Source organism: Anopheles coluzzii, chromosome 3 (assembly GCF_943734685.1).
Source record: "Anopheles coluzzii chromosome 3, AcolN3, whole genome shotgun sequence".
In the NCBI taxonomy this organism is placed as follows: Eukaryota; Metazoa; Arthropoda; class Insecta; order Diptera; family Culicidae; genus Anopheles; species Anopheles coluzzii.
Window position 1 is genome coordinate 17,552,895 of NC_064671.1, and position 25,354 is coordinate 17,578,248.

Consider the following 25,354-nt stretch of genomic DNA (forward strand, 5'->3'; position numbering starts at 1 on the left):
CCATTGCTTAAATGCTTCTGCAGTACTGGCACTTTTCAAATGTGTATCAATAGGAGATTCATAAATAAAATATTGACCCGAGCTTTCGAGTGTCCGAAAAGATTGACATCTCTCGGCAGGCAGGGAGAAGGATTGGTGGCATACACTCAACCCGATTGCAATTTGCAAATTCAAATTAGACCATCGACAAACAATTTATCATTTGCTGGTTGCAAAAATGCAAATGCCGAAAATTGATTCCCCATTCGGGCCACCGCCAAAAATGTGAATAAATCCTATCACTTTTGCTCCGATCGAATTGGAAACATATGGAAAGAAAATAGAAGAGAAAGGCAGCATTCCAGTGGGAGAGGAAATAGAAGGAGGACCGAAATCCCTGCCAGTTCAGCTAAAGTGCTGAAGGGAAATAGTTTTCTATTCGCTGAAGCTGTTACCAATTTATCCGATTTTACGCTTTGGCTGCTGCAACAACGAAACAACGAAAATCACTCCGATGGGCAGCTGATAAATTATCGAGCAGCTTTTATCGCCCGTTTCACCATTCTCGTCCGCCTGCCCGACCGTGCCATTCCACAGGACAGTTTGTAATTTTTCCTCCATTCCATCATTTGTTTGTTATTGTTCGCTTTTATTTTTTTTCACTCTTTCTCCACTCGTGTGAAACAAATCCTCTGCAAGCTGGTGCGATACAACTGCGAATCACTCGCAGACATGCTCGTGTGTCGTTCGGGTGAGCCAAGACAAATTATTCTCCAAACGATTGGTATTCATCAAGTTCATCATGCCCTACTACCATACCACGCTCTGGTACCCGTCTGGAATGTTTGTGCACTTTGCACAAACAGAGCCAGACGGCATGCAACCATTCGAAGAGCTTATTTGTTCGTTGGCCTCAAAAAGGCGGGGTCAATATGTGTCTGTTTCTCGGGCTTTGGTTTACTGCTTGCGTCTTGTTTATTTTTATCCGCTCCAAAACGCTCAAACCCTTGGCCGATGATACAAGCGAACGTAAATGAATGCTGATCATGGTTTGCATTCGGCTATCAACTCTCCAGGGTGCAATGAATGCTTGAGTAATGCAATCAAGCTGCCCCTCGGGACGGTTTCTTCTGGCGAGACTGTTTCTTCTGGGCAAATAGCTTAGCAGATTGAAAATTTAAAGAAAAAAATTACTAGCTTGGGTAAACTAATTATTAAAGTGTTCAATACTAGATTCTGGTAAGTAATGCCGTACACTTATTTGGCAATTATTTATTCATTTTACTCTTGATAATTGTTACCTAAAACCGTATGTAAAGAATCAAGAACGAGTTTGCAATTGAAGTTATTCGATTTATTAATTGAACTGGCTTGAATTAATTGTACAGTACATTTAGAATACATTTAGAATAGAGTCTTCTGTGCAGTTCAGAACATGAACATAAGCTTCACATATCGTTATTCGATGAAACTTATTTCCTTGTCCTGAACTGCTCAGAAGATTCTATTCTAAATGTGTTCTAAATGTATTCATAGCATGTTCTGTAGTTTTATAATGTATTACTCATCCAATGTATGCAACAAAGTCAACCTTCTAATTGCTAAGTAATAATTGATTGAACATGCTACCACCAACGCTCGCTAGGTTTTCAAACGGGCACGAAGACGAAAATCAACATTTTTCTACCATTGCACCGAGAAGAAACAAGTTCAGTGAATTTAACATCACAATGCAAAGTAAATTGAATTAAAAAAAACTGAAGTTTTCGTTTTTCCACTACGTGAAAGAAGAAGTGTTGTTACTGGATGCAACTACAAGGATAATACGGCGTTGAATACTGCCTAAAGAATATTCTCCCCAATTCTTCTGATTCCACTTGTCACTCACGCCGAAGAGATATTCAAAAACTAGCAAAGAAGATTTCCAATCACTGGGGAAGTTTAAGTTCGTTTGCGTTTAAGTTCGTTCCCTTTGCGTTTTAAGTTCGTAGGCTGAAATTTCAGCCTGTCAGCTGTTTGCATTGTATAACAGTTTTCGAGCAGCTATCAAAGTGGGTATAACATACTGGTAGGCTTATCCCATGGTGTATGAATTTAGAAGGCTGATTTTTATCGCTTCTGCCTTTGAATGAAGATTTTAAGAGTGTTTTGTGTATTTGTCAAGCCTTCAGAAAACTTGTTTGAACAAACGTTTTCACCCATCCTGTCAAAAAGTGATATTCAAATTTGGTTATAAAAACATGCTACCACTTGGACTACATACAATTTGATTCAGGATTCCATCACCAGTTCTCTTGAATGCATCTTGGGATAAATGTAAACACCACCTTGTTTTGCCATTTGTCGAGCAGGAACTCGAATCTAATTCTAGCTTTGAGGTTAGAATAATCTAGACTGAAAATTGCAGGCTAGTTTTATGTGTGGTTTTGTATGGAGTGTTTATATGATTTCAGCCTTCAACTGTCAAACTCCATACAAAAAGCTGACTAGAATCGTGAAGGGCCCTACTGACCAGATCTTCACAATGCGGCAGATCTTGGAGAAGAAAGCAGAATACAAAAATAACTTTAACAAATAACAAAAAAAAATTATAATATTATTACTCAACCACCACCACTTAACATAGCTATTTCTGAACCATTCACAACTTCTACGAACGAATCATTCATTCAACATTGTTGAATCCTTGCACCCACTCAACTAATGGAACGGAATTCCATGCGTATGACTATGAATGCATGAACGTATGATGAACGTACAACATGACCTCGTTAAAATATCAAACACAATATGTTATATTCAGCTTTCAAATAACGATTACACTTATAGTTCTTTTTACTTTAATTACTCAGTTTACATGCAATGCTACACGTTAATAAAATGCATTTCTGATAACAACAGGTCTTCCAATCGCTTTCCAACGGTTCCAACTTCGCACGCGTCATCCAGCCGTACGACTAGATCTACAACGCATGCAGCCGATCAACAGTTGCATCAGTTGCCCACTGATCCCCAGTTCATTAAGTAAAGTGATATCGAAATGGCGTTTTAATATCAACACTAAACAAAATGTTTCTTCCGGCTATTGCTATCGGCTTACTGTTTAGCAAAAGCGTCGACAAAAAAAGTAAATGAATAATACCCAGCAAAGTGCACTGAGGACGACAAAGTTCCCTCTGACCCACTTTCACTACCGGGCATGAAATAAACGGTCCCATTTAAGTGTTATCGACGCGGGTGAAATTCTCACTTCACGGAATCATTCTGTAGCGCCGCCAATGCTTGAAGCTATGATGGAAATCGAGCCATAAAAGTCGCTTACGGCACACGATGAAGGTGAAGAAAGGTGTTGAGGACTGAAATGGATGCTGCCTTTTATCGCACTGTGTCTGTATGGGATGGTGTTTTACGCGAAAGGCCCGCAAAGCACATCATTTCCGAACTTTCTTTTCTCAATAAGAGGCCCGATGAATATGTGTTTGTGTGAGTTTATGTGTGTGTAAGGACTCCAAGGTGTGCCGAAAACAAAAACACCTTCCCTGAATATGGTTCGATTTTTCACCCAGTTTCGCTCAAGTGCTCAAAGGTAGTAAAAAGTGATGTCTCGGGGCGTAAAATACGAAGGAATGGAAAGGAGCAAAGCAAAAGGCTGTAACGCTTTCCAGCAGAAGGAAGTTAATATTTGAGTCTGTTTGTTTTTTGGTAAAACAAAAACCGTTTTCCCATTCATTGCGATTTACCGTACTCTTTGTAGTCGAGTACAATTTTCGGTACCATCGCGTAACTTTTGGTGCGATTCGTTTCTACCAGCTCAACCGTACGCGTCTTTAACCTCGGGCGCGAGCGTCTCGTTGAGCAGATGCGTGCAAGGTGCGAATCTGTCCCCTTCCCTTACCTTTGTCAGTGTTTTTTTTTTTTTGTTTGCCACAGAAACGACCCCACAAAGATCGCACCTCCCGGGTCGTGGCCGGTAGCGGCGCGACGAGAGGCGCGAGTGCGAAGCTGCAGGTGCAGTCGGGAGAAGTTTTCACGAGAAGGCATGAGATAGAGGTAAATTATGAATGATTCACTTCATTACATATTAATGGTATTTTATGAGCGCGCTGCTGCATACCGGGAAATGAAGTAATTTCAAAGAATTGTTCCATCCAGCCGTGCCGCTGTTCTTCTGCGCCGAAACGGCACCGGTTGGGGATGGGGGCTTCATTCCTCCAACCCCCCTTCATGTTATCAACCACTCCCGAAATATATGAATGTCCTCCCTGAAAGCACGGGGAACCATTTCGGCCGCGCACAAAAACCCGTGTTCAACCGAATGCTTCGGAATGCTTCGCTTCGCCCTGTTCCTCGGGAATGCGATATTTGTACCGGTCTATGAGGGGTATGTTTCCGGCACTCTCGGTACTTGTGCCGAGCGCGTGCCATGCGTACCAATCGGGATGTGTGTGTGTGTGTGTCTGTTGTGCCGAGGCGAGGCGCACAAACGTGCCACAAATTAACACCGCTCTCTGCACGCTTACGGATCAACGCCGTGATTTTCAACGCCTTGCGCACACGGTTTGCGCGTCATAGTAATGGCGTCATTACCCTGCCTCTTCCACTCTCACCCAGTCACTACTCCAGTGGCATTCGTGCGAACGTGCCAATGGAATGATGTGCCAATCGGTAGGAACGGAAACTAGGAAGAAAATTTTATACTTTTATCATTTTAACGTGTGAGTTAGTGCGAAGCGCACCATATTGATGCGGAATAATTGAAAAGGTTCTTGCAAGCATCCGCACGCGTTTCTGTGTTTTCGGTGTTAATTTCCCTGCACATGACACGGCAGGTATGGTGTCGGATGAACTCCTCGCCATGCCACAGACATGCTGTTTTAAATATTGAATGTGTACCAAGAGTGGAACATGTCTTACAATTCGAGGTTTACGTTTATCGTACACTTTGTATGCAAAATGCCATAACCTTTATTTATAGTGTCGTACAGTCTAATGCACTCAATGTTATGAAAATGATTGGTTGCTCAATGAAAAGGCTACTAAAAGTAAGAATGTTTTAATAAATCACAGTTTTCTACGAACATTTCAATGCACCCAATTATTCAATGCATATCCAATTATTGCATACTCTCCAATACACTCAATTTTTTCCCTAAATTGGATATGTTTTCAATGGAATAGTGTTTAGGACAATGAGCAATGCTGTAACATTACACGTTTGTCCTTGATTCAAGCTGGAATACTGCAAAATAGGTAGAACATTTAAACCTTCTGCCGCACGCCAACGGAATAAAAAAACGCTTTGCGCTGTGCAACAAATAAGATCAAAGTACTTTTCATTAATAAAATGTGGATTAAATTAAGAGTTTTACAAATAAAAATCCCGAACCGTAATCGTAAGAATTAACTGTATTTATTTGACTTCAACCACAGGGCGAATTATACCTTAATTTGTGAGGCACTTAGCGCACAATTCATAGCAATTTAGCTAATAAATCAAGTCGTTTTTATTGAAATCCGTTGAGATATTTTCATTTAAGCTTAAAATCCAAAAAGTGATCTTCAAAAAAACTAGTAAAAAATGCGGCAAATATACTCAATATTTAAGGAAAATGCTAGTTTTAATATTTTTTTACAAAGAAACAATAGTGTGAAACATAACGTAGAAACGTAGTATGCAATAATTGGGTGGAGTGCAATAGTTGGCAGTTGTCCGTATGAAATTTTGTTTATTTAATTGGTTACGAGAGAAAGGTTAAGAGTATTATAAGATAAATATGTAGGCAGTGGCTATTTCACAACTAATGCTTAGTTTGATATTCCTGCTCATAGTTGTTCAATTATTGTTAAGATAACACATTTTTCGATTGTCTATGAAAAGCTTTTATAATTTCACTTTATATTTAATGTTATCCAATAAAAAAACAGACGTGAAACTGTAAAACTAGAGCTAGATTCAAACATGCATTCTTTGATAACTGGGGTTGCTTCCGTTGATACTAGATAACTTTGTGCAAAGAGTGATATATTTATATATAATCTCGAAAACTCGCTTTCATTCAATGGTTTGCAACTTACAACTGACTTATGCTAAGTCATTTTGGTCGATAGAGCTATTAGATTCTTTAGGTTTAAATAAGGTCTGGGAAATCAATATTCATAGTCACATGAACGGACAAAAAGAAAGCCACACATACTCCACAAGGTTCCCGCGATTCACGAGTACTACGTTTCGATCGAAATCTGGGTCCAAAATAACATCCTAACCACTCTGCAACGCTACACAACAAACTCTCACTAACAGTCCGTTTTGGCAGAAAACGAAGAACACAAAAAAAGCGCATGCATTTTCTCGCCGAATGAACGTTCTGCTGAGCGGAATTTGCAGCGAAATCACTACATAACTGTCATGTTTTGATAATGTCGACCACAGCCGACAAATTGTGGCCATGCTAGTATGTTGTTGTTTTTTTCCTCCTATTTCTCGCTATGTACATCGTTCCATCCAACTCCTGCAGCGGCTGCACAGTGAAGAAAGGCATCATTTCCAACGGCTCAACGCCTTCGGGTAGAAATGTTCAAAATCAAGAAAATAGATGTGCTTTTCGGCCCCTTTCCCAGGCGCAAACGAGAAACGGTTTGCCGCTGCTTGAACGCTATTCATGCGATTCTGCGTTGTCCTTTTTTGCGCGTCACCACTACAACCAATGCACCAATAAACCTACCAGAGTAGTGTAGTTTGAGCAAATGTAGATGTGCTGCAAAGGATTTAAAAAATACCAGAAAAGCAAACGAAACCACTGCACTCGACGCGTTTGCAGCGACTTGCCGATGGGCAAAAGGGGAAATCTGTTGCAACGAAAACGAACACGAAGGCATGCGAATCGGCCAGGCGGGTTTTCGTACCGAAAGCATTGCACACTGCTGAAAGGAGCGGATTTTCCTTTTTTAACCACCTTTTGCAATCCCGAGACGGATTTTTGGTGCAGAATAGAATGCATTCCAGAACACCGAAAGCACACACACACTCGATCAAGACGATTCTCTCTATGCCATGGATGCGCCTTTTCTGCGGTGTGCAATAGACAGATTTACCAGCATGATCCGCATGATTTCGGTCTGAAAACAATTTTTTGAAGCAACATCTGTTTCGAATGCCAAACCGTCTAGGTTATACGGCAATAATAATAAAGCTAATAATAATAACACTTTCATATGAATCTGTAACTATCCACGGCTCATGCCGCACCAAAAACCGCTATACTTCTGCACAGCTTGCCGTGGATTTTTGTGTTATGCACCGCAGCTGAAACATTCATAGCATCCAGCAAGATACCGTTATCCGCTCAAAAGCGTATCGATTCTTCTCACGATCAATGCTTTTCCATCCACCAGTTGAAACGCAAAGTTTTCCAGCCCGGTGTGAGATTTCCGATCCTATACGGATTCGCCTTCCCCGGTGAAGGTAAAGCATATAAATAAGGCAAATGATACAGTCACTACAATCACTACAGTGGTAGAGGCAGCCAGCAAAAAAAAATGACGGCTCCCACCCCGTCAAATGTGTTCCACATTGCGGAGAAGATAAATTGGAAATATTATTAGTTTTCCCTGTCGTCGAAGTCGATGGTGCCGGGGCCGGGATTTTTCGATTTCCTTCCAGCATGGTACACCCTCTTTCTCTCACACACAAAAAACCAGTGGAAGGAAAAATGTGTCTCGAAAATCCTCCCGTCCCTGTATAGACGTGACAGAGAAGAGAGTGTTTTGCCGCGTTTTGCTGTACTGCTTTTTCCCCATGCGCTGCTCAACAACCCTACTACACGTTTACAGTTCTGCCGGCGACCATAGTTTGCACAAAACTTCTGAAACGAACGGCAATCGCACGTAATTGAGCGTAAAATTGTGCACATTAAGGCAAGATGATCGATTTGCGCAAAAGTTTATCGATTACAAGGGTTTTTGGGAAATTGTAAGCTAACTGACTGTATCGTAACGGGCTCGCAAAAGAACTATTTGTTTTAACTAAATTATGGAAAATATGTTTGTTTTCGAGTCGGGCTAAACGCATTGGAGGAGTGTTGATAGTTATCTGTCTGTGCTGTGTCTGTGCTTTCGGCGAGAAAAGTAGGTATGTCGCAAAAATATAATAGTTCACCAATTTCGCATAATAAAGAAAAGTTAATTGAATAACATCTGTATCTCGATACAATTGCACAACCTTAAAAATAGTTGTTATGCTTATATTGTTTTTATTATTATTATTATTATTATTATTATTATTATTATTATTATTCTTTTGGCTCAACAACCGTTGTCGGTCAAGGCCTGCCTGTACCATTTGAGGGGTTGGCTTTCAGTGACTTTTGCATTACCCTCCATAGCAGGATAGTCAGTCCTACGTATGGCGGCACGGTCTATTTGTGGCTTGAATCCATGACAGACATGTTGCTAAGTCATACAAGTTGACGACTGTACCACGAGACCGGCTTCCATCAGATTAAAATAATAAAGCCTAAAATATAAATTAAACAAAATTGCTTTTTGTACCTTTAAACTTAAACTGAATTCTTAGATTAAAAAAAATCATAAAACTGTGCCAGGAGATATGTTGATTTTCTCATTTCTATGATCAAATTTCATTTTTTTTAAACATTAGTATGATACAATCCTTAAAAACATGAAATACAACACTTTATGCAGAAAAATAAAGCTGTTTCCCTATTTTACTTGTGTGTAAGTAAAACACAAGAACAAATGTAGTGTATTACTTAAACAAACTAAGAACAAATCATACCGGACAAGGAGCTGAAGAAGTAGAAAAGCTACTAAAAGTGGTAAATTGTACACCCAAAGCTCTTAAATTACTGTTGAAATTACTGTTGCTCCTATCAAAAAAGATCAATCTCCTGTTTCAATAGTTCTTTAGCATTAGAGTACATTTCGAGAGCTGTATTTCATCGTTTACGGACAGTATTATTTTTGAATTTAAATATAAAACCCACAACATACTCAAGTCGCTGTCAGTTCTTTTACCGTTCGCAAAGCGAACCAATTGTTAAAAAATCCTTTTTTTCCAAAGACAATAATCATTGCCGGATTTAAATCAACCCCACAACTAGAAGCAGCTAAAAACATCCATTGAAACAACTTTTCCAACCACAAAAGTGCTCACTCTCAAAACTACCATTTGCCTCCCGAAATACGGGAGCAATTAAAACATCAGCTTTTTCCTTTCCTACCGGCTGCAAGGAATCTGAGGAAGGTAAAAAGTACACTTTTCGCCTTCACATTTTGTCAAACAACATAAGCTGACCTGCACTCCACAGACGCAAGCAAAAACAGTAGAGTGGCTCAGCAAAATCTCGGAAAATGATCTCCAAAGCGTGGGTGGGGGGGGGGGGGGGAACGGCGGAAAAAAATGTTCACAATTCGACTACTAAATCGTACGGTTGCAAAACTGTGTGTGTGATGAGAAGAGGAGGAATAAAAAAATAGCAACCCTCGACAATAGTTCCATCCGCTATAATGCCAAGAAGTCGTCGATTCAGCTGACAGCGGAATACATAAAAACCCACGCTCCTCCCCCCACAAACACTTTGGTGGAAAACAATATGGGAAAGCTTGCTCAAACACTCACCTTTCGCTAATCCCAGCATGCTTGATGCGACGCTCCACAGCAGCAAAACTGTTATTTTAATAATCTCCATGATGCTTTTTTGCCTTCCGCCTGCTTTGGTGTGTCTGTACAGAAGATAGTTTTTCCCGAAACTTTTTTTGTTCTCCTCCTACCACCACCCAGCCAGCCAGCTAAAGGGCGCAGATGATGATGATGATGATGATACTCGTAAACTGTGACTCAAATTCCGTGTGGTGATCGTCGTGTACGCCAAAAAATGTCACACGCCGCGCAAAATTCATTCACCGTGGAACGCGGACTGACCTTTCGTGAGGGTGCATGAGGATAGGAAGGAGTGCGGAATGCAAATAATCGGGTCGAAATACGGGAAAATGGAAATGGAGTCACAGATGGGTACTGGGAAGCATCAGCAGAATCTCTATCCCAGATGAGAGCAACAAAAAACAAACTGGACGTTTCTCCACTACGAATAATTCTACCGGTCCTCACTGGGGAGACGATGGCTGACGACGACGACAACCGTGCTGACCGGAAGTGGGATTGCGGATACTGCCTAAACTAAAGGAAGCACTGTAGAGAAGGAGGTGGCTTGGAAAAAACACAACTTTTGCACCAATAACAACCAAACGGAAAAGCTCGTGGGAAGTAGAAAAAAAACCAATGCAACCGCGCGGTAATTCCACCGAACTGAAATTGGGGAAAAATCTGAAGCACCACACAAACACACGCACACACTGCGGTACACTGACACGATAGAAACACTTCTGCACTTGGTGCAAAACCCCAAAAAAAAGAATCACGCTTAAACGCCTTTTTTTGTTGCTTCTTCTGGACACAATCACACACAGAAACACTCACACACAATCACACCAGAGCTACACAATCACAAACACCGTTGCACTTTAATGGCGGGTACGGGCAAACATGGGGTAGCCAACTTTTAAGCCTAGCCAGGCAACGCTCGAAGGGTTTAACCCTATCTTCTCGAGCGTTCTCGGCGGAAGATGCAGGAGCGTGTAGCGTGTGTACTTCTTCTTCCGGCGATCGCCACAGCGAGACGGCGGTCGGCAATCGGATGGGAAATAATCACTAAAAACACTAACAAACAGTGACGACTTTTCTTTTTGTGGTCGTTTTTTGTTTTGCGTTTCTTTTTTTGCCTATTCCCCGCGCTGTTGCTTAGGACGATCGGGTGGATGGGGTATGAGCGCAGGTGGGAGCTGGCCGCGTTTGCCGTGTTTTGCGTTTTGTTTGGCGACCGACGAATTTTCAGATGATGGTTTTCACTGCGCCTAGCAACAGCTCTACGCCGGGGGTGCCGTTGGACATTCGCTGCCGCCCATTGCCAACCCACGTGCCACTGGCGGATGGCCCGCGATGGTTCCCGCTGCTGTACTGCTCGTGCACTGGCACGGCCATTGTTTTCACTGTGACTAGATTTTAACTTCCCCCTTTTTTTGGGGCAACACTTCGTGGGTTCCCCGCTCTCCGGTCTTGGTGTGTCGTACGGCACATTGAGTTTGGGGAGGAACTTTTTCGTATGTTTTGAGCCGTTTTTTCTCTCTTCTTAACGATGATCGTTTTTATTCAAACGTTCTAGTTGCATTCGAAGCGATGGGAAGGGAATAAAACGCGAAAAACGCTTTCCACTTGCTTGTCTGTGCGGGCTGACAGATTTTTTCTCCGAATTATTTCTTCTTTCACTTTCACTCGAACTTTTTTCGCCCTGTTATTTAGTACCACACTCACAATCTGCCATGAATATTATTATGATAGTAGTATTTGTTTTTTCTCTCTCTCTCACTCTCTTCTTTTCACTTTCTCATTTTCCCTTCTCTTAACCTATAAAGCAAACCATACAAAAAAGAAGATTTTGTGTTAATTCATATAAGCTTCCTACTAGTCCCGTTCCTGCCGCACTCCAGCCATTGTCGGCCGAGCCTGGCGAATCTCGCTAAGCCTGCTGCAGGGAGGAAAATTATTATTCTATCAGATGTGTCCGTTCACCGTGCAGCTCTCTAGCTGCACTATCCAGTGCTGTGCAGACACACCGATGCTGTACAATGTTTCAACAGTGAAGCGATTTCCCCCCTCCCCCTTCCCGTGTAGTACGATTTATCTCTCGGTTTGCCCGTAAGCGGGCTCCTTTGTTACACCCGGGACTATCTGTTTACAGCGCAGCGCTTTCATCGGGCCAGTGAAGTATTAGCATTTTATCGCGTTGTAACACTGCTGTTTTTTTGTAACACCACGTAGATTGTTGTGGGTTTGTTTATGGCTGTGAGCTGTTTACACGAGAAGAATCTGAAACGGAAAGAGAAGAAAAATAGAATCTTTAAAGTGATATTGATTTTTGTAAAATTCTGTTTTACGAGCTTTTGTAATATTTATTTCTGATTTAAATCTCAATAGTTTGGGAAATGTACCAATTTAAAGCGAGACCACTACAAAAATACACATATTATTTTTATATATTTTTTAAAATATATGAAACATACCAGAGCAATGATTGAATGTTTGTTATATTATTAAAAAAGCACACCTCGTTTAGCTACGTTTAAAATAAACCTCAAGCATCGAATTCAATGTTTATGCAATAGAGACAAAAACCAATACCATCAAACGCGATGCACAAGCTTGTTCTATAAAATGGTTTGCTTAAACGATCGAACAAGATAGTAGAATCAATATAAAAACTCTTAAAAATATAATTCAAGTATATTTTGAAAGCAATTTTCAGTCTGCCAATTCTTCGATTAACTCCTTTCTGCCTAAATGACCACTATAAATGGACTATGGACTTTATGGAATTTATAATGATCCAACAAGAGCTTTTTTAAAGGTCGGAGGTCGGCAATTACAATAAAAATGCTAATCATTGCAGGGTTTCGAATCATTTAAGGGAATAGTTCAATAACCTAGGGGAATGTTGAAATTCGATAGGGGAATGTTGCAAGCCTGCTGTGGAAGTTTGCAATCATATAGGGGAGTGTTGCAATCGACAAGGGGAATTTTGCAAGCATAATGTGGAGCTGTAATCAGACCGTGGGTGCCAGAGTAAAAAGCTTCAACTTTGTCCCGATGATATTGTTTATAAACATCTTTTGGAGTTTTTTTTGTGTGGCATTCAGCGTACACTTGAGTAACTAAATCCTGCTATGGAGCCATAATTAAACACGATGAATTTGTTAAATTAATGAACATATTTTAGGGTATTTACAGCGGCACACACAGTCTGTCAATTGCTACACTCCCCTATATGGTTGCAAACTTCCACAGCATGCTTGCAACATTCCCCTAATGATTTGCAACATTCTCCTGATTGAACCAAGTGATTGAACCATTCCCTTATATGATTTAAAAGCTTGTATAAAGAAAATGATTGAATATCGAATATATTTATCAATTGACTAACTGTTCTTTTTTCATTTTTTTCATCACTTTAATTATTAAACTTCTTATTTTATGATCGAGTCGGTCTCCGTAGTACAGTCGTCAACTTGTACGACTTAATAACATGCCCGTCATGGGTTCAAACCTCAAATGGACCGTGCCGTCATACGTAGGACTGACTATCCTGCTATGGGGGGAAATCAATTAGTCCCTGAAAGCCAAGCCCACAAATGGTACAGGCAGGCCTTGACCGACAACGGTTGTTGTGCCAAAGAAGAAGAAGAAGAAGAAGAAGAAGAAGAAGAAATTTATGATAATCATCAAAAGTATAATTGTGTATTCACATTGGCAAGCAGAGCAATTCAGAGCGCATAGTACAAGTAGAGGGAACCATTTGACCCATTTTCTTAATTTACTCCGGTACGTATTACATTTTGAAGTAATAACATACACAAATTATCCATTATTACAACTTTTCCGTGAACACTAAACCGCAAGCATACAATCATCTTCAAGCAAGTCCTAAAAATGACTACTCATGGGATGTGTATGGCTTTAAAGCTTATGTCAACCAACATAAACAATCACTACAATTATTTCGAAACAAACATTTCTCTGAGCGATTTTTACTGCAGCCACATCTCTTCAAGCATTCAAAGCAAAACATCATCAAAATATCACTCCAACGCTAGTGCAATTATAGTTTCCTTTCACGGCATCCTCACTCCCCACAAATCTGGCCCGTTTCTGCAACAGTCATTCCCATTTTCGTTTCCATTCAGATGGGTCACAAAGGCTTAAAAACGAATTCCCTTTATTGTCTCTACCTGGGTGCCTCTTCCGAAAACAATACATTTCCAATAAGAGGAATCACCCCGCATCCCCTCCAGCATCCTCACTGCCGGCACGCTACCATTTTAATTACACAACGATCCACGGAAGCTCTACCAGTGCGGCATACCAGACCAAAACCAGGCCGCAGCAAATATTTACTCCCCAAAGGTACACAAAACAAGGCAACCCCTAAAACATCCTTACTTAACCCTTATTTGCGCTTTGCGTCTCCTTTCCGACCCTTACCCAAAGCTGGCGAAAGCTGGACACTCTTACCATCTCCAACCAGTTTTTGCCCGTCCGGTTTCACCGTCCCTTGCCGATCCCTTGTTCCAGTCGGGTGGGTGGCTTTCTTTCACTTAGCCGCTCGGACGACGGGAAACATGCCCAAAACATTTTCTCACTTGTCATCAAGTGAAACCGAAAATTATTTTATCTTCACCCCAAACGGACCCCGGTAGGAGTACCCGCTTCCCCTCTCTACCAGGGCGCCTTTTGCCCTTGCGCACCACACTCCGGCCGGACCGAGAGGCTTCTGTTTGGTTGCGACAACAAAGAAACAAATGTTGCTTTCCCGGGCCGTGAGTTCGGTTCGGGTGCTTTTTGCTGGAGTTCATGTTAAAAGCTGCTTTCTTCGTCTCTCTCTCTCTCTCTCGTCTAGGGGTGTTTTTTTTTTCATTAGGATGTCAGTCAGTTCAGCATTGATAGCAACCTGCAAAATCGTTCCGGATTTCGGGTTTTTCAAAGTCTCATTAACATCGTATCAAAAGGTTTGCAGACGGTCGTCAGCCGACCGATGTGTATTTAACATCTCATTGGGGAAATGGAACGAGCTCGGGCCGGGACAGGCCGGGTTGGTAATGAGGCAACAACATTTTCATTAGATGTCCCAAACTTCCGGGTATGCTTTTCTTTCCAGTGACGAATCTTTTCAAATCACCGGCCAAAAAACTCACCTCTGAATGAAGCGAGGGAGAAGGCCGAGTTGCATACAATGTGGAATAAAACGAGATGATAAATTTGAATATTTTCACTCATTCCACAGGCAGCTTTTGACAGATAGTTGAGGAAGTTTTTGCAGCATTTTATCATTTATTGCTGCCGAACCTCACAGATAAAGAAAACTTTGTGCGCTTTTATTGACAACTATCGGGCGAGCAATTAATTTAATCCTACGATCCATTTACATGCAAAGAACTTGCACAAACTCTACCTTCTCCCGAATGATTGCACATTTTTGTTCGGAAGTTCCCCGCAGACTCTACACACCCCTCAGTACCAATCATCGTCGCCTATGCCCGTGAGCCCAATATCTCCTTAATATCATCACAATATCTACGAATTCGATATTTCCTTCCACAACCGCACCAGAACTGCCCCTCCCGGACTAGAGCTTTCCTTCCCCACCGCCGGCTCAGCCATCACAGCATCGGAAACTTTCCGTAATCAAATCGTTAAGATACCTTAAACGCAAAATTTACGACATGTCCGTCCGTTTTCGCCAACTATGTCGAAAAAGTTAAGCCAAGAACTGTTTGTTGTGGGTGCATCCCCGAGCTGGGGCACACTTGGCTCGCTCCAATTTCCTAGTATTTGGCCAATTTTCCAAACTTCCCATTCGGAAGTGTTCCGTAGAGGAGACTGGCAGACTGAGCCCCACCACCGCAGGGAAAAGCGTTTTTCTCACCAGGCAATGGCAAAGTCAACCGAGACTAACTTTTCTTTCGAGCACAGCAGCTCGGCACAGGAAAATCGTTCCGGCACGGTTGCTTCTGTAACAAGATTGAGAAACTGTCCACTCCTGGCAAAACCCAACCCACCCTCTACCCGCTTGCGCTTGCCCAAGCCAATTGATAGGGGGCCGATGCCGAATGGAAAACAAAAGTAAAGCGGCTCGGTTCCCGTTTGCCCACCACGAAACCACGGCTCGGGCTTCAGTAAGAGGCTTTTTTTGGATCGTTTGGGTTGATTTGGGGCTCCGAAACATCGAACCGCCAGCCAAAACAATCGACAACAGAAGAATATATTTTTGGATTTAAGCTGAACGGTTCCGCCGTCAACCATCCGCCCCAAACCGTAAGGTTCGATTGAGAAGCTGTAAAGGCGAAGCCTGCGACAAGTTCTAGGATTTGGTTCAACCGATACACCCTCACCCTCTTGGGCGCCATGGAGACGTCCGGACTCCCAGAAGTTGAAACAATCTCCGTCCCATTGCTCCTGCAATCATCCATGAAACGTATATTTTACTTCCAACTTGCTCTTTCCGCCTCACAGGGCCACACAGGGCTCAGGATGAAACAAACAAACCAACGTACGAAAAAAAGGGGCTCAACGTTACAAACCATCAAACCGGTGTGACCTTTTGTGACACATTTCGATTCCGAAAGCAAAACGGGAACGGGTTGCACAAATAGTGACGCCAATGGTGTGTCCACACAACATGTGCGAAACTCGCAAACACACACATACACTGTGTGTTTGCCGACTGTTTCAATTGCATGTTTGGAACGAACTGAAAAGCTGCATGAAAAGTGATCCCATTTTCTACCAGCGTGTGTGTGTTTGTATCTGTTTGGGTAGAAATTTCGGTAAAATATTGTCACGCAAAGGGCTTCTTTGTGGAGCGGACCGAACGGAGCTATTTTTAAAACTCGAGACTAAATTTGCGCTCAAGAGCTTTAACATGTTGCAGGAAAATTCCTGCGCAGTAAAAAGTTTATCTTGCATATTGGGCTGTTGGAAACTTTGGGAAAAGAAACGAAACGTGTAGTACAGATTAAAGTTTTATGGGTGTTTTGCGCTATGTTACACTTAGACATCTTCTTGTTAGACATTACACATTTTTTTTATTCAACTTAGCTCTCTAATCTGCTACTAATAATGCATGAAAGCAATATAGAAGATTTTTTCTAAATATATCGTTAGACATTCATCAAATTTAGATTTTTCTCAGTCATTCTGTCATATGATAGACGAAAATTATGTCAAAATTAATACTATTATAAAACTAAATTCTCTTTTACTCTCTTAATACCATTGAAGGCATCTGGTATCACATGAGGAAGATTCACCTTGAATCAATTCAAAGCAAGTTGACTTTATGTGACGGAAAGTGAACTCTACGGCACCATTTTCGAAATGGCTTTTATGGAATCCAATAGGATTTTACATTGTACGTGTCAAAGAAGAGTACCGTACAATCCCATATGTTGTTCACTTCCACCTAGAAAGAGTGAACAATATGCTCCTGAAAACCCCTGTGTTGGGGTTTATCGATCTATTATTATTATATATTTATTTTTAAAGAGACTTTGAGCCTATTATTAAACATTAATCAAAATCTATTTAACTTATTTAAATCATATTATTTGGACTGATTTTTCAACATTTGTCTAATACTTTGATTTAAAAAGATTCATATTAACTTATAAGTTCCCATGAACAATAAATTATTAATTGGTAGCCATATTTGTTTAGATCAATTCGGCTGAGACAACTCAAATATAATGTTAATTCTACCTTATACAATTCTCTTTCTAGTTTTGCCGTCACAAAAGCTAAAACTATCAATGCAACATCAATTGAAATGAAAAATAATAGAGTTTCAAGTAAAAGTAAATACAACAATGATATTACAAAAAAGGTTTATAAAATCTAGAAGAGTGAAAATGTGAAACATTGCTTTATCTCCGTCATCACAAATTGTTTCTTTAAAAACAAATATAGAAATTTTCATTTATATCGGCTGTAAAACCGCGCATAACGTGTTGAAAGGCATATATAAAGTTTTCTTGCACAAGCCTTTAAATATTTCTATATTTGTGATGGTTTTCTTTAATGTGGTGTACTTGACTGATTTTTATAAGCTGGAATGGTTTACTTATTTTATTTCAACTAAGAATTGTAATCAAATCAAATTATAATTACAAACCTCAAACCACACAATGTTATGTCATTGCGCGTGCAAAACCGCCCAATTTAATTCACTCATTTTCTTGCGTATTTCATCAACGTTCAAAATGTTTCAAAAGTTGTGTTTGTCTCATCGCTCCGCTTGCTTTTTCTTCATTCTGCACCGAGCATCAGCTCCCGGAGCGAAAATCATTCCGGATGCCATTCGCACAGCCCCAGCTGTGAGTTCATTCAAGGAATATGAATAGCCATCGTTCGTCAATCGCAGCCTGCGTCCGAATCTTGGCTGCCTAAGTGAACGATGCCATTTTTCCCGCCCGTGCCCGCTCAACCGAGCTCCGAGCTGGCAGACCAGAAATGAAAATGGATTGCTCGCTGCCCCAAGGGATACTAGGGGCAGTTGCCCCTACCCTCACCCTCAGGCCAAAATGTCAAACTCAGCCCAGAACGGTGGAGCAACTGCTTCTGCTTCATCCCTTTTCGGTCCCGGGACGCACACACAGAGCATTTCAAAAATAGAGTAAAATAAATCGACAACACGGAGGCAAGTGGGGGGAAAACACACTGACACACACACACATAAAGACCATGAGGATGAAAAATCGCCCGAAAATACGCCGGAAGCATCCGCTGCGAAATTACCCACTCAATTTCCACCGCTTTCGGCCATTTCTTTCGCCTCTACCCTGCCATCGTCTGTGGGTGAGTGTAACTTCGTTAAACGCTTATCATATTTGTGTTTATTATCTTTTAGTGTGACCGCCCGGCGGTTGGGAAACGGCGAAAGCAAGAGAAGGCGACAGAGTGGGAGAAAAAGATCACCATCAACCGAAAACCCGACTCCGTCGCCGCCACCACCAAGACGATGATGATGTGCGCGTTATGATGATAGTGATGAAAATAATGATCTGCCGTTTGCCTTACGCTTCCACCGCGCCCATTGCGCCGTCCGCTGGTCAAATGAAACGGAAACGCCAAGCGGGAGCCCGGAAGCTTGCCGAGTCTGGGAGGCGTCCGCATGGAATTGAGCCAGCCACTCCTTTACCCCCAAGCCCGGCAAATAAGCTGGGAGCTGGGAAAAAAAACAACAAGGATCAAGCCTTTCAGAACAAACACACACACACGTGCGCATCTGCTCCACGAAGGTCGATGATAAAACCTTGTCTGGTCTCTGTTGTTTTTTGTTCGTCCTGTTTGGTAGTGCGCACCAGTGGGCGAACGAAAAATGATCCTTTGCGATACATTCCCATGAGGTTGGTCCCATCGGATGTACCGTCTGCCAGTTCCGAGAGGGCCCCAGAGTTTCCAGCCATAATTTCGTCCTCGCTTTTGGTGTGTGTAGGTGTGTGTGCAAGGGGGGCATTATACCCCGCACGAACTGGCGTATACCCACCAGTAGGATGGTTTTGCTTCTCGAGAATTTCCCAGACCGCTTATCAGCCTCGCCGTGTAGCCCGGGCTGATACAATTTACGCTAAGCCTTCGGTTCACCGGCTGAGACAAAGCTCCCTGTTAAAAGCACGAGTAATGTTGTTAAGAAGATCTGCTGAGCAAGATGCAGGAAAATAAAAGCAGATAACGAAGATCGAAAAATGTGCCCACCGTGTGGCTGCGTGTGAGTGTGTGGCCCTGTGCATGCGTCGGTGTATGTTTACGAATGGATAAAAGGAAGCGGGCCAAGAATCAAAGATGGATCACGGATAGAAAGCGTTGCGTCTGCACAAGAACACCAAAGATGCAAGAACATCAACCGCCACGAGATGCTGTATCGGCTTTAGCGGTTGGTTGGTGGAAATTCCGTTCCACTTCGACACGCTCAGATCAAAATAATCGCTGCGAAGACAGTGTGCAGGAGGAGCAGCAAGTATCACCGGTGGGGTGTGGCTGTTGTGGAACAAGCAAAAAAAGCAACCACGTCAACACACACACACATTCGAGACGGCGGTAAAAGAGCCAGGAATAGAGCGTACAGCGAACCAACCGGATGCTGTGATAGGGTATTACACATCCCTTCTCCGGATTGTTTTCACGTTCGGAAGATGCCTGGATAGGCTGCTCCCTTCCGGTGCTCAATTGTGCGCACCGTTGTCGACAAAGATGTCTTTTTAGCCGATAATGGCTTTTGGAGCGTAAAGAGCTTAGTCGCATTAAAGATGTTTCGCTGCGGGGCCGATGTTGTGTTGGGCGCTGCGGGGTTTGCGGAGCTGGAAGGGTGCGGCTATGGTATCCTTTTTTATCTTGTTTATTGGCACTTTAACCAGCGAGAGCGGTGTTGTGATTTGAGCGGAGTGAAAATGTTACAGGAGATTCCTGGAACACATTCTAAACTGGTCGTTTTATGGAGTCGTTTTTGTGTAAATGGCACTGAAAGCTGTGTTGGAATGAACATTATTTTTATCAAAGGAGACGATTTTAATTTTGCAACTCTATCTATTCCTAATTACAGTTTCTAATGCTCTTTTCTAGGAATCAATCCCACAAACTATTACAGAAACCAATGTTGAAAGATATTGCGCAGAGTTTTCTGTTTGATTGGCATACCACGGCAGTGCATCCTGGAATGCTAGATCAGCAATGCATGGAATACTTTCATGGATGTCAGAGGGAATAAACATAAAATAACTTTGCTTCTCTTATCAGTCATCAGTTGCATCAGAACAGTCAGTGCTTGATGTTAGCTTTATAAAACACTATTTTTAGCGTTTTTAAATGTATTTTTTTAATTGCAACCATTCGTTTTTAAGATAATAAACGTTAAAAGTCCCTCCATTCCAACCATTCTTAAACAGTTTCTGGAAGTTGATGATGTGCAGAGGAAGAGCAGCCACACATAAGAAATCAAGTCAAATCTTAGCCTCGATCGAAGTTATTACACATCTTAAAACGAACCAAGTGATGAAAAAATACTTAATTTAGATGAAGGTTGTTTTCTGCAAATTGTTTGTGCAGATCTACTATGTCTATGCCTCCGGTAGTCACTCAAATTTATTTGATAATTTTAGTTACTATGACCACTATCCTCCTCCAAGTTTAATGAACAATGTTTAAAGGAGTCCAAAGTTTATTGAAGTTGTACTTACAATTAATATGCCAAATTCTTCGATAATTACATCTTTCATAATAAATGATTAAGGTAAGTTAGGCTCAAAATATGTGATATAAGGAATAGACTTTAGAGAAGAGATAATATTTTTGAAAACTAAAAGATCCCCACGATAACTATCAGAGCACGAAACAGAGTTATTGTTGATTATTTTTAGCATTATCCTTAACTTGAGAGATTAATTTCATCGTTTTACAAGATGAGATTAAGAGGAACAACTCTGATGTGTTACGCATGTCAAAACTGTTTACTAGCTATGTCGAAAGATTTAACAAGACAAAGTTTACCATCGGTTTCCACCGAATTATTGGTATTGTTTTAATCATTGGCTAAAGCAGAAAACATTTTATCATTTAACTTTTTGCGCCGATTTCAAACCCTTGTTCATAAGCTTCTCCTGCTCCATTTCAACACTGCCCGATAGCATCTAATAAAAAAAACGAGCAACTTTTTTATTACCATCACCCTTCCCATCCAGCGACCATTGCCGTGTAATCTCAACCAGCGTACAAACCACCGTACAACAGCAACGCCGCAGATTCCTATCCCAAAGCTAATTTCGATCCCCTTATCCGATCCCCGTTTGCCGAAGCTGTATGACGATTTCTCACAAAATTAAGCCCGGAAATGAATCCAATTTAACATTCGCTCGGACCATGGCCCCAACCCGCCTGGGCAGGGCCTGAGCATCCCGTACATCGAACAAAAGAGGAAATTAAACGCCCACAGCCCATTAAACAACACTTACCTCGCTGCGTGTCGGCCGCCCTTAACTCAGCGGATATCCGATTAACTGCTTTTCCTCCCTGAATGGAGAGTATCGGGTGTACACGGATTCGAGCGCACACACACCCGTAGCGTTCAGCTTCATTGTGGGAAACGTATGTTTTTTTCTCCCTTTTTTTTTGGTAACTTCACCCCTCGACGCACAACCCCCGTGACACCGACAGCTAACCCCCGAGCCGGGTGGGATTGAGCATCAGCTGAGATTTTGCGGCGAAATGTTGCCAAAAATGTTGCTGCTGGCTTACCGGCACACACCTACACACACACACACACCGACACTCTTTACCGGGACTGCACCAGGTACTCCGGCCAGACAGACACACTAACCGGTACGACACTAACGAACGACGTCACGGTAGGGTGCAGCTCGAGAGTGAAGTGCAATAACTTTGCTCCCGAGCTGCACTGAATCATGTTCACTGACCCCATAAATCACGGCCAATTTCCGGTGCAGCTGAGGGGGTGGCGTGGAGGACGCACCGGCCCAACCTGCTGGGCGGTTTGGTTTTGCCAGCGGGGAGCACCGCGGTCAGTCACCGCGGGCGCATCGGGAGCAACTTTCGTCCGATGAGCTTAGTGCAATGAGACGCACAGTTTCTTTTTGCCCCCTTCCTTTTCAACTGACACCTATTACACGTGGTTGAGGTGATGTCGTGTTGCAGCTAATTTGATAGGAATGGTCGGTTTACCCATCCACGAACAAGTGTTTTGTGGTAAACCTTCAAGTTTGATTCATCGATACGCAAACTCTCACATATCGCAAGCGAGACTGAAATGCTCAACACAAAACACGCTCCTACACAAGATTCTAGCGACTCTCCTACTCCTGCTTCACACCATCAACAGATTGTCAGAATAGCTGCCGGCAGTACCGAAGCGAGCAAATTAATAATCCCACCGATTGTAGCATTCCGATAGCTCATCTCATCATCATCATCATCACCGCCATCATTGCCTGTCGTGTTTGCACGGTATCACTTTTCACGTCTTACAGCCCTGCCACGTCTCCATCGATTTGCCACGGGAAAACATCATCATCATCGCGATAATTGACGCAGCAGCAGCAGCAGCAGTATCGATATTTCGCGCCTGTCGGTATCGGTTATCACTCGTTGGGGTGGGCGCACCAAACTCCCTTACAGGCGGGGTACGGTGGTAGTGGCGAAAAACAAGGAAAAGGCCGCTGCCGCTTCGACAGCTGCCCTTCTTTATTTTGCCCGCTCGTTCGCCGGCTCGCCTCTGAAACGCCTAAAGTTAGGCATCACGCTTTACACGGCCTAGCTTTTTGGCTTGACACGCACCGCCGCGCGGGATGGCGATGATCGTTTTTTTCTCCCCCTACCCCGTTCGTTCACGCCTTTTGTTGAAACATCTTTAATCGGATTAGGTTTTCAGTATTGCATTAATTATTCACTTTTCGCACAATCGCTCTCGGGGCTTCCCCCGTTGCCCACGGCACTCGCAAAACGACGCGTTCTTCGCGAAAGCGGCTGCGGTTTAGCATTACCGATCGATCCGTAATCCGGAAGGGTTTGTTGGGTGGATTCGAGGAAGCGGGGTTTAGTCGCTAAACGATACCATTGAATTATGTTCCTCTCACGTTACATTGTGGTCCCTACCGAAAAGCAGAACCACTCGCACAACGCGCAAGTTAAGTAAGCTTTCCGATATTTGCTTTAAATGGACACAAAGACGAACTTCAAGCTTTCCCGGTACTTTGTTTGTTCTGTTCACCTCACACACATACACACACACACACACACACATACAAAAGCCACAAACGGACTCTCGCTCTCTTCTCGCACCAAATCTCTGCAGATGACTCTATCAGATGTCAATCTCGCCTGCCTGGGGTCACTCCACTGCCCCCGACCAGCAAAACCTAAACAAAGCGAAATGACAGCAATCTGTCCATTATCTCACTGCCCCGGCCGTGTTTTGCTCATTGTCAATCTCTCTGAACTGTTTGCAGCAGCTGCTCGCCATCACCATCAGCCGTAAACACACCGTGAACCGGCCCAGATGGCCCCCGGGAAAAATGGCGCAAGGCATCCACGCAGCAGCCCTTCTAGGTGGGTGGGCGGACCGTTGGAGCAGCGCCACAAATCTCTACTATGAATAATTAATCATCTTTATGTGCGCTGTATGCGAGACCGTTCGTCACTCCGCACTCCGTGTGTGTGCGTGTGTGCCTATTGGATCGTAGAGCGTAGTGTATGTGTGTATTTATATTTATCTCACACGCGTACTGTTTCGATTTCTCTTCACCATCAGCGCGCAAACACAGACACCACCATCAACGGGTATCGAACGGTACGGAAAAATATGCACAAATTATGTGACGTGACTTCCCGGAGCCGCACAGATCCAGGGGAAAGCTCACGTCAAGCAGCCGATGATGCTAACCTCGCCGGAACACTCACTTTTCGCTGTACCGAGCAGTGCCCAAACCTAGGGCAACTCGTCCGCGTGTACCATTGCAAACAACACCGTCGAAATGGCGTAGACAACGTAAAACGCACAGCACCACCGCGTACACACGAGAGCACACACCGGGAAACCGCGCAGCACACACAAAACACATCCGCCCGGAACGAGCGACACGTCGAAACTAACGAGTTCGCCCCGGCAAGCATTACGGCGGGAGGGAGGTCGACCCGATCCCGAAACCACCGAACAGCCCGAACGGAGTTTCCCGGTGCCGAAGGTAGCCCGATGCCAGCCTCCGTGTGGGAGAAAAACGTAGCGGTCGTGTCGCTCAGCTCGAATCAGCTTGCGCTTCGGAGCTCGAATCGAGCAGTAATGCGATGTGCCCCCGCGAAGGATAACACACGAGGGAAGGCCGAAACACTCACGGAAAACTCCAAGGTCACTCAGCAGGTGTACAAACAAAGCCCCGGGGACGCTCAGCACTGGAACGACACTGGTGGATGAGAAATTGAGTTCCCGAACGGTGAGAACGCTTGCTTTGCGAGTGGGCACTCATTTTCCTCACTCTCACTCGCAGCATCCTGCAAGCAGGTGGAAGGAATGCAAGTAGAGCAGGAAATGCAACGAATGGTGTCTCTCCTTCCTTCCCTTTTGCTCACTAGGCGTGTGTGCTGGTGCGAAACTTTCACCTACAAACCCATGAATGTTATTACCACCACCAATACCACCACCGGCAGTTCCCTCGTCTGCAGTGAGCGGTTTTGGAGTTCATTTTTCTACACCCCGGATCCAGGTGTGCCTGGTGAGGAGCTGGCACATAAACAGGGTTGTTTTCTTATTTTGACATTTTTTCCACCCACTGTTCTATTTATTATTTCTACGCTTCTACGTTTTAGTTTATCCGATTCATTTTACTCCATTTGCATTCAAGTTGCCGCGCAATGGTGAGCGAAACGTGAGCACGTGGCTTTTGCTTTCGTGCTGGCATTGGCAGTTGTTGCTGTTTTTGTTCATCTGATTCCAAACGGTTGGAAAAGTTTACCGTTTGGGGGTAGGTTTCACTGCTTGATTTTGTTTTTTGTTTGTCCATTATTTTCAAACAGTTCAGCTCAAAGCGAGCTATTCAACATGTTTGCCGAAACTTGACCTTCCTTGGCCTAGTTTTTGTGAAACTGATTATGGGGTTTTTGGTGTACAAATCGATGCCAAAATTGAATGACTTTTCGTGCATCTCCAAATGATTTCATTTCATGAATTGCTTAATTACTGTTCCCAGCTAA

The 25,354-nt window shown here is 43.0% G+C and overlaps 1 protein-coding gene across 2 annotated transcripts in view; it reads right to left on the reverse strand.

Annotated features, from left to right (window-relative positions):
* The window catches only part of LOC120957587 (lachesin), a 117,835-nt gene extending 93,441 nt beyond the window's left edge, over window positions 1–24,394 (reverse strand). Inside the window, exons 1-2 of one of the 2 annotated variants that reach the window (XM_040379869.2) lie at window positions 24,068–24,394; window positions 9,617–11,458 (exon numbers count right to left, since the gene is read on the reverse strand). In XM_040379869.2, coding sequence (XP_040235803.1) covers window positions 9,617–9,686 — 70 coding nt within the window. In that variant the 5' untranslated portion in view covers window positions 9,687–11,458; window positions 24,068–24,394. Of the gene's footprint in view, window positions 1–9,616; window positions 11,459–24,050 lie in introns of both variants that reach the window. The other variant, XM_049608557.1, reaches the window with a different exon arrangement.
* Window positions 24,395–25,354: the final 960 nt, after the last annotated feature.